Source organism: Salmo salar, chromosome ssa24 (genome assembly GCF_905237065.1).
Source record: "Salmo salar chromosome ssa24, Ssal_v3.1, whole genome shotgun sequence".
In the NCBI taxonomy this organism is placed as follows: Eukaryota; Metazoa; Chordata; class Actinopteri; order Salmoniformes; family Salmonidae; genus Salmo; species Salmo salar.
Genome location: NC_059465.1, coordinates 40899957 through 40910270, shown reverse-complemented (window position 1 = coordinate 40910270; position 10314 = coordinate 40899957). Strand labels below are relative to the sequence as shown.

General features: G+C 48.8%; 1 protein-coding gene across 1 annotated transcript; it reads left to right on the top strand.

Annotated features, from left to right (window-relative positions):
- The first annotated feature begins 583 nt into the window (after nt 1-583).
- LOC106585898 (protein FAM214B) lies at nt 584-9628 on the top strand. Its single transcript, XM_045706823.1, has 7 exons — nt 584-632; nt 944-1693; nt 1759-2144; nt 5537-5695; nt 5780-5848; nt 5940-6154; nt 9475-9628. The coding sequence occupies exons 1-7, from the start codon at nt 584-586 to the stop codon at nt 9626-9628; spliced, it is 1782 nt and encodes a 593-aa protein (XP_045562779.1).
- Nucleotides 9629-10314: the final 686 nt, after the last annotated feature.

The following is a 10314-nucleotide window of genomic DNA, read 5'->3' as shown; positions in this document are numbered from 1 at the left end:
GCCTGTCTCTCTCTATTTTCTCTCTCCAGGCCAAAGTGCCAGGATTCCGGTCTGGAAGCACGGTTTCGACTGCTCCTACAGTTTTGCTTAGGTACTACAGTTTAACTGACACCAGGTCCAGAAAGACCCATTTCCAATTAGATACTTTAGTCATCCCCTTTGTGCACAAAGCAATATTGAATTATTAAAATAATTGTCATGTTCTTGGATGACGTGATGACGTTGTCGCTGCTCGCACGGCTCCCTGTGCGCACTGAGTGCTAGTGTGCATGTGATGTTAGTCTGTGTAAACCGGATGCAACCCGGATATAGACAGTCCACGAATCGGCGTATGCGCACTTGAGTAGATTACCTCTCAAATAACGGGCGGACATATTGGACACAGTTTCCAGTTCTTTATTAAACCTCAGTGCTCCAGGTGGTAGGTAGTTCCTGTATCCATCTCTTCCATCACTTCCTCTTCCTCCTGAAGCCCCGCCCCTTCCCGTGTGGCTGTGTGGGGATACTGGTGCTAGCTGCCACATGTCGTAACCATGGTGATGGATAGGTAACCGTGGTAGGAGTCTGTGGGCACAGCTTTCTGATGTTGTGCCAGGTGTTGACGGGTCAGGAGGGTATCAACGGGCACAGAGGTGAGACAGGAAGCGTCTTGGCTTACATTTACATTGTATTAGTGGGATAGTTATGATGGCGTGTCCTGTTTTATCATTGATAACTTGTTGCTGAGTGTATCACACCTTTTCCTCTTCTCAGGTGCTATGCGTCTCTACTTCCTGGTTTACTGTGTGCTGATGATGTCACAGAAGGAAGTATAGGACCTCTTCCTGTAGAACATCAGCCTCCTTGCACTTTCTAGAACTTCCTGCTGCTACTTGACTTCCTGTTAATTGCACAACGTCTCTCAGACGCTCTAAGGCTCTGACCTCTAACCTCTGAACCCAAGCAGCCATGAGGCACATTCACGTAGAACTGACGCGCGGCAGCAAGGAGGAGCTGGCTCCTGTGGAGCTTCCATCCCACGAGGGGGACCTGTCTCCTCCTGTGGCCCCCTCACAGGGCCCAGATCCTGGGGTGATGGTCGGGGTTTCCAGGCACTTTGGTCAGGAGCAGCTGCGTCTCCAGAAGGTCTACCAGCTCTCTATCTTCTCCCAGCTGGGGGGGTTCTCAACCTCCGACCCCCCCAGGACATGTGAGGCCCAGCCGGGACAGGACCCTCGGATGGCCAGGCCAGGGGTCAAGAGGGGCCTGGAGGAGCCCAAGCTTAGCCACAAATGGCCCCACCTGGCTGGGGACACATACAGAGATGGTGACGCCCTGGAAGAAGGGGTTCTGTGTGGGCCAGGACCTGGGGTAGGGGTTGGGATGGGGGTAGGGCAGGTATTCTCCTGCATCATGGTGGATCACAGAGACTCAGGTGGGGACCTGTCACCTAGATCCCCCCCACCTGAACCCCTCTCCCCCGGCCACACCCCCGCCCGACGCCCCGCCCAGCACAACCACGACAGGCCCGTCCCGGACCCGTGGGCTCCACTGTCTCCCAAGTCACCTCCCATGGTGGAGCCCCACAGCCCCCCTGGCCCCCGCAGCCCGTTACCCAGCACAGAGCCTCCTTCTGATCCTGGAGGGTCCGGGGAGGGCTGCAGTAGTGGCTCCTCATCGGTACAGCGTCAGCCCAACTCCTGCTATGACGAGGGTTCCTATTGGGCCCTCGGAGCCTTCGAAACCCCCAACCCCCTGGACCTCCCCTCGGACCTACAGGCTCCCTCTCCCCCCACTACCTTCTCACCACAGACCCCCAGGGGCCCGGGGAGGGCAAAGAGTGTGGGGCCGAACTGGAATCCTCCCCGCCCCATCCCAGTACCACAGCATCCATCAACGAGCTGGCCTCCCTGGAGAAGACCCCCAGCACCAGCGGGTTCCGTGGGGTCCCCTCGGTCCCCGGCCCTGCTAAGAAGAAACTTCTATCCTCTAGCGACACAGCAGAGTCGTGTTCGGAGGATGAGGGCCCCTCTACCTCTAAGAGGAGCCGTCTTGCACTGCTGGCCCCTGGCTTAGGGCTGGCCTCCTGCAGGGGCACCGATGCCAAGGCTGCCCCCTTCTGGAACCACCTGCTGCCTAATGCACAGGGCCGGGACCATGTCAAGGTGAGGAGTACAGACGAGCACACACAGAAAACTGTACACTGGTCGTAGTTTGTGCTGTCAGGCGTGTCATTGTGGCAGGCAGCTTCCCTTTTTAATGTAACACTCATTTGACAGCCGAGTGGCTCCAGAATGTCTATTGAGAGAGCCTGTATTGTTCTCCCTATGCTACGTGTTCTGCCTGCCTGTGCTGCTATCGCCCCGATAGAACCCCCCTACCAAACCACACAGGTCTTTCTGCCCCCCAGAGACCTGTTGGTCTTTCTGCCCTCCCTCTCAGAGACCTGTTGGTCTTTCTGCCCCCCCCCAGAGACCTGTTGGTCTTTCTGCCCCCCTCCCAGAGACCTGTTGGTATTTTTCTGCCCCCCCCTCCCGAGACCTGTTGGTCTTTCTGCCCCCCCCCCTTTTTAATGTAACACTCATTTGACAGCCGAGTGGCTCCAGAATGTCTATTGAGAGAGCCTGTATTGTTCTCCCTATGCTACGTGTTCTGCCTGCCTGTGCTGCTATCGCCCGATAGAACCCCCCCTACCAAACCACACAGGTCTTTCTGCCCCCCAGAGACCTGTTGGTCTTTCTGCCCCCCCTCCCGAGACCTGTTGGTCTTTCTGCACGCCCCCCAAGAGACCTGTTGGTCTTTCTGCCCTCCCTCTCAGAGACATGTTGGTCTTTCTGCCCCCCCCCTCCCCCCCAGAGACCTGTGTTCTGCCTGCCTGTGCTGCTATCGCCCGATAGAACCCCCCTACCAAACCACACAGGTCTTTCTGCCCCCCAGAGTCCTGTTGGTCTTTCTGCCCCCCCCCCACAGCCCCCTCCCAGAGTCCTGTTGGTCTTTCTGCCCCCCCCCCACGCCCCCTCCCAGAGTCCTGTTGGTCTTTCTGCCCCCCCCCCCACACAGCCCCCTCCCAGAGTCCTGTTGGTCTTTCTGCCCCCCCCCCACGCCCCCTCCCAGAGTCCTGTTGGTCTTTCTGCCCCCCCCCCACACAGCCCCCCTCCCAGAGTCCTGTTGGTCTTTCTGCCCCCCCCCACAGCCCCCTCCCAGAGTCCTGTTGGTCTTTCTGCATCTCAGATGGTGCCTGTTCTTTACTTTAGAATAGGGCTTTGGTCAACAGTAGCTAGACACACACACACTGGTACACACACATGCATGCACACACAGACACACTGGTACACACACACACACACTGATACACAGACACACACACAGGCAGGTATACCTTCATTACATTCCTTTGTTGTTTTGGTGAGTGATGCTCTACGTAGGATGTTGCATTTGTAAAGAAATGATCACATGTCTATTTGTGTAGATTCTATTACCACACAGTGTTGGATACATAGAAGATGATTATCAGTACAGTTTGAGCATGACAATAGTATGAATGTTTTATAGCACTGGAACGATCGGAGATGGATTGTGCTTTACTAAACCATGTATTCTCTTTCCTGTTTTCATTCTCTCTTTTTCTTTCTCTCTCTCATTCTGTCCGTCTCCCTCCGGTTCTGTCCGTCTCTCCGGTTCTGTCCGTCTCTCTCCGGTTCTGTCCGTCTCTCTCTCTCTCTCTCATTCTGTTCCTCTCTCCGGTTCTGTCCGTCTCTCCGCTTCTGTCCGTCTCTCTCTCATTCTGTTCCTCTCTCTGGTTCTGTCCGTATCTCTCTCTCGTTCAGAGTGTATCAGAAGTCAGCAGAACCAGCAGGAGACTGAAAAGGCATGTTTACTTTCTACCTTTTAGTTGATTCATTTACTTACTACTTATCATTTAAAAACATATTTGATTATGTGACTGTAACCATAGCTAAACCATCCACTGTTGTTTTGTGTGTGTTTACGTGTGTGTGCAGTCGACAGCTGCGTAGTGGGCGGCGTACAGACACCTTGTGTCGTTCTGCTCGGTCAGGCTGGCCCTCGTCCTCAATCAGCCGGTCACTACTGGGCAACTTTGAGGTATAACACACTTGTTTGTTTTACTATGCTTGTGGACGCCTGGAATGTATTTCCAGCAAACATAGATTATATATTACAGTAGATTCTCACCTGAAGAGACGATTGCCAATTAAGTGTGACATACCATCCATGTGAAAATGTTTCCTAAAGTATAAAGGTATTTTGTCAGAACTTGAGATTCTACCAAATATTTAGAGATATTTTCAAAAATCCTCATGGCCATAGAAGTAGCAGTGCTTTGTAATTGATCTTCTTCACTCTTTCCTCTTGTGGTTTCTTATCCATACTTTGAATACGCTCCAACATAAACTCAGCAAAAAAAGAAACGTCCCTTTTTCAGGACCCTGTCTTTCAAAGATAATTCGTAAAAATCAGAATAACTTCACAGATATTCATTGTAAAGGGTTTAAACACTGTTTCCCATGCTTGTTCAATGAACCATAAACAATTAATGAACATGCACCTGTGGAACGGTCGTTAAGACACTAACAGCTTACAGACGGTAGGCAATTAAGGTCACAGTTATGAAAACTTGGGACACTAAAGAGGCCTTTCTACTGACTCTGAAAAACACCAAAAGAAAGATGCCCAGGGTCCCTGCTCATTTGCGTGAACGTGCCTTAGACATGCTGCAAGGAGGCATGAGGACTGCAGTTGTGGCCAGAGCAATACATTTCAATGTCTGTACTGCGAGACGCCTAAGACGGCGCTACAGGGAGACAGGACGGACAGCTGATCGTCCTCGCAGTGGCAGACCACGTGTAACAACACCTGCACAGGATGTGGACAGGTACAGGATGGGAACAACAACTGCCTGAGTTACACCAGGAACCACAATCCCTCCATCACTGTCCGCGATAGGCTGGACTGAGGGCTTGTAGACCTGTTGTAAGGCAGGTCCTCACCAGACATCACCGGCAACAACGTCGCCTATGGGCACAAACCCACCGTCGCTGGACCAGACAGGACTGGCAAAAAGTGCTCTTCACTGACGAGTCGCGGTTTTGTCTCTCCAGTGGTGATGGTCGGATTCGCGTTTATCGTCGAAGGAATGAGCGTTACACCGAGGCCTGTACTCTGGAGCGGGATCGATTTGGAGGTAGAGGGTCTGTCATGGTCTGAGGCGGTGTGTCACAGCATCATCGGACTGAGCTTGTTGTCATTGCAGGCAATCTCAACGCTGTGCGTTACTGGGAAGACATCCTCCTCCCTCATGCGGTACCCTTCCTGCAGGCTCATCCTGACATGACCCTCCAGCATGACAATGCCACCAGCCATACTGCTCGTTCTGTGCGTGATTTCCTGCAAGACAGGAATGTCAGTGTTCTGCCATGGCCAGCGAAGAGCCCGGATCTCAATCCTGGAGTGGATCTTACCTTGTGCCCTCTTGTTGTTTTGGAAGTATCTGTGTGTTGATCCTCCTCACTTTTCCCTCTTGTGGTTTCTTCTCCAGGAGTCGATCCTGAAGGGTCGTTTCTCTCCGTCGGGTCGTATCGAGGGCTTCACAGCAGAGATCGGTGCCAGCGGATCCTACTGCCCTCAACACGCCACTCTGCCTGTACACGTCACTTACTATGACATCTCAGAGCACAGCGCACCCTCACCCTTCTTGGTTAGTGTGTGTGTGTGTGTGTGTGTGTGTGTGTGTGTGTGCGTGTGTGACATGATGTAAAATCATTTCATCTCTCTGTTGTAGGGCGTGATCTCCTTGGAGCCTCTTGGAAAGAAAGGATACAGCGTACCCAAAGCAGGGACCATCCAAGTGGTGAGTCTTATGGTCCTCTTTCTCCCCCTCTCTCTCTCTCTCTCTCTCAGATCTTATTCAACCCCAATGAAACTGTTCTCTCTTCCTCCAGACCTTATTCAACCCAAATAAAACTGTGGTGAAGATGTTCCTCGTGACCTATAACTTTGGGGACATGCCCGTCAATCACATGACCTTCCTGCGTCACCGCATCTTCCTGGTTCCCGTGGAGGAGGCGGGGCCAGATGGGAAGGGGGAGGGGCCTACAGAGCCCAGGGTAATGCCCACAGAGAGGAAGAAGATTCTCTGCTACCTGATACACCTCAGGTATGTCTATCTGGTGATTTGCTGTTTGTTTTTAAAGGGATAATCCACCCCCAGAAATACAAATCATGAAATTCCTGTCAATTTGGTGAACACCTATGTTCTATCAGTGGTTATAGAAAAACATTTACCCCATGACTTAATTTCTAAGTTGTCCGTCTGTGAAATCAGAAAATTGTGTAGGAACGTGTCATACTTCAGAAAGTATTCATACCCCTTGACTTATTGCACATTTTGTTGTTTTACAGCCTGAATTCAAAATGGATGAAATATTTATAATGAAAACATGTTTTTGGACATTTTTGCAAATGTATTGAAAATGTAATGCAGAAATACCTAATTTTACATAAATATTCACACCACTAAATCAATACATGTTAGAATCACCTTTTAGCATCGATTACAGCTGTGAGTATTTCTGGCTCTCTAAGAGCCTTCCACACCTGGATTGTACAATATTTGCCCATGTATTCTTTAGACAATTCTTCAAGCTCTGTCAAATTGGTTGTTGATCATGGCTAGACAGCCATTTTCAGGTCTTGCCATAGATTTTTAAGGAGATTTCAGTCAAAACTGTAAGTCGGCCACTCGGGAACATTCAATGTCTTCTTGGTAAGCAACTCCAGTGTAGATTTGACCTTGTGTTTTAGGTCATTCCTGCTGAAAGGTGAATTCATCTCCCAGACTGAACAAGGTTTTCCTCTAAGATCCTGCTCCATTCCATTTATTTTTCATCCTGAAAAACTCCCCAGTCCTTAACGGTTACAAGCATACCCATAACATGATGCAGCCACCACTATGCTTGAAAATATGGAGAGTGGTACTCAGTAATGTGGGATTTGCCCCAAAAAATGAATTGCCTTGCCAATTTTTTGTTGCAAAAATAATGCATGTTTTGGAATATTTTTATTCTGTACAGGCTTCCTTATTTTCACTCTGCCAATTACTTAAGTATTGTGGAGTAACTACAATGTTGTTGCTACATCCTCAGTTTTCTCCTATCACAGCCATTAAACTCTAACTTTTTTAAAGTCACCATTGTCCTCAGGTAGAAATCCTTGAGCTGTTTCTGAGTTAAGAAGGATGCCTGTATCTTTTTAGTGACAAGGTGTATTGATACATCATCCAAAGTGTAGTTAATAGCTTCACCATGTCCAAAGGTATATTCAATGTCTGCTTTTTTTATTTTTACCCATCTACCAATAGGTGCCCTTTGCGAGGCATTGGAAAACATTGATGGTCTTTGTGGTTGAATCTGTGTTTGAAATTCCCTGCTCGACTGAGTGACCTTATAGATAATTGTATGTGTGGGGTATAGAGATAAGGTAGTCATAAAAATATAATGTTAAACACTATTATTTCACACAGAGAGTCCTTGCAACTTATGTGACTTGTTAAGCACATTTTTACTCCTGAAGACATTTAGGCTTGCCATAACAAAGGGGTTGAATACTTATTGACCCAATACATTCCAGCTTTTCATGTTTTAGTAATTTGTACAAATTTAGAAAAACATCATTCCATTTTGACATTATGGGCTAATTTGTATAGGCCAGTGACAAATCTCCATTTAATCCATTTGGAGTTCAGTTTATAACACAACAAAATGTGGAACAAGTCAAGGGGTGTGAATACTTTCTGAAGGCACTGTGCATGGTTCTTGTCATAACGCTTTTAAAACAATTACCTGGACTCCAGATTGCCAAATCAGCCAGTATATGGTATGGGCATACTTGTCTAGAGCACATCTATCCATTTATATCGCCTTGACAATGTGTGTATATACAGTATTTCCCTTAGATGTACTCAATCTAAACAGTGTACAAAATTATTCAATTTAGTTTCTCCTTCAAATACCATCTCCCAATGTACCCTGTGTGTTTGTGGGAAACATGGTAAAGGACCGTTGTTGCCATAGCAACGTACCCTGCACTCGCTCTGTGCTGAGAGGAACTGCAAGTTGAGCTCTGTGAGATAAATAATGCAGTTTGTTTGGACGATTTTTACAGCTAGCTAGTTACTTCACATGCTAATATTGACTTTGGTATTATTGTGCGTAGCTACGTTTGCTCACTAGCCATCCAGCCCAGAGAGAGAGCTTTGCATTGTGTGTTTTGTAGTCGACTTGAGCTGCAATAGATTTCCACACCAATTTTCACATCCAGTCCAACCCCATCCATCTCCATCCATCCATCTCCATCCATCCAGTCCAACCCCATCCATCCAGTCCAACCCCATCCATCCAGTCCAACCCCATCCATCCAGTCCAACCCCATCCATCTCCATCCAGTCCAACCCCATCCATCTCCATCCATCCAGTCCAACCCCATCTCTCTCCATCCATCCAGTCCAACCCCATCTCTCTCCATCCATCCAGTCCAACCCCATCTCTCTCCATCCATCCAGTCCAACCCCATCTCTCTCCATCCATCCAGTCCAACCCCATCTCTCTCCATCCATCCAGTCCAACCCATCTCTCTCCATCCATCCAGTCCAACCTCATCTCTCTCCATCCATCCAGTCCAACCCCATCTCTCTCCATCCATCCAGTCCAACCCCATCTCTCTCCATCCAGTCCAACCCCATCTCTCTCCATCCATCCAACCCCATCTCTCTCCATCCATCCAACCCCATCTCTCTCCATCCATCCAACCCCATCTCTCTCCATCCATCCAACCCCATCTCTCTCCATCCAGTCCATCTCTCTCCATCCAGTCCAACCCCATCCATCCATCTCCATCCATCCATCCAGTCCAACCCCATCCATCCAGTCCAACCCCATCCATCTCCATCCATCCAGTCCAACCCCATCCATCTCCATCCATCCAGTCCAGTCCCATCCATCCATCCAGTCCAACCCATTCATCTGTTGTTTGCTTTGTTGGTACGAAACCAAGATTCATTTTATAGCATTTCAAATGCAGGCTTTTAAAAATGTTTTGTAATGTAATAATTTACTTAATGTCTTTAGGATTGTTTGCTGATCAGTGCCTTGTTTCAGTAGAGTAGCTTTACACAGGCTACTGATCAGTGCCTTGTTTCAGTAGAGTAGCTTTACACAGGCTACTGATCAGTGCCTTGTTTCAGTAGAGTAGCTTTACACAGGCTACTGATCAGTGCCTTGTTTCAGCAGAGTAGCTTTACACAGGCTACTGATCAGTGCCTTGTTTCAGTAGAGTAGCTTTACACAGGCTACTGATCAGTGCCTTGTTTCAGCAGAGTAGCTTTACACAGGCTACTGATCAGTGCCTTGTTTCAGCAGAGTAGCTTTACACAGGCTACTGACAGTGATGCTTCTTCTTTGTTTTCATTTGACTCTGTAGATTCCAGAGCTCCAAATCTGGGAAGATTTACCTGCACAACGATATCCGGCTGCTTTTCTCCCGCAAGTCCATCGAGGTGGACACAGGGATCCCTTACGAGCTCAAATCTTTCACCGAGGTGCCAAGAAACCCCAAATACTCCCCCCGTTTGTGACCTTACGGCTCCTAATCCCTGACCCCTAACGCAGCCCCGGAATGGTGCATAGACACTGCTCAGTACATCGACGAGAAAACTTGAATAGACCATACATGCATACATACATACATACACTATATATAAAAATGTATGTGGACACCCCTTCAAATTTGTGGATTCGGCTATTTCAGCAATACCCGTTGCTGATAGGTGTATAAAATCGAGCACACAGCCATGCATTCTCCATAGACAGGCCATTCTACTGCCAATGTTTTACTGAAGAGCTCAGAGACTTTCAACGTGGCACCTTCATAGGATGCCACCTTTCCAACAAGTCAGTTTGTCAAATTTCTGCCCTGGTAGAGCTTCCCCGGTCAGCAACGGCTCAGCCGCAAAGTGGTAGGCCTCACAAGCTCACAGAATGGGACCGCCGAGTGCTGAAGCGCGTAGTGTGTAAAACTGGCCTGTCCTCGGTTGCAACACTCAGTTCCAATCTGCCTCTGGAATCAACGTCAGCACAATAACTGTTCATCGGGAGCTTCATGAAATGGGTTTCCATGGCCAAGCAGCCGCACACAAGCCTAAGATCAACATGCGCGCAATGCCAAGCGTCGGCTGGAGTGGTGTAAAGCTCGCCTATATTGTACTTCTGGAGTAGTGGAAACGCGTTCTGTGGTGTGATGAATCACGCTTCACAATCTGGC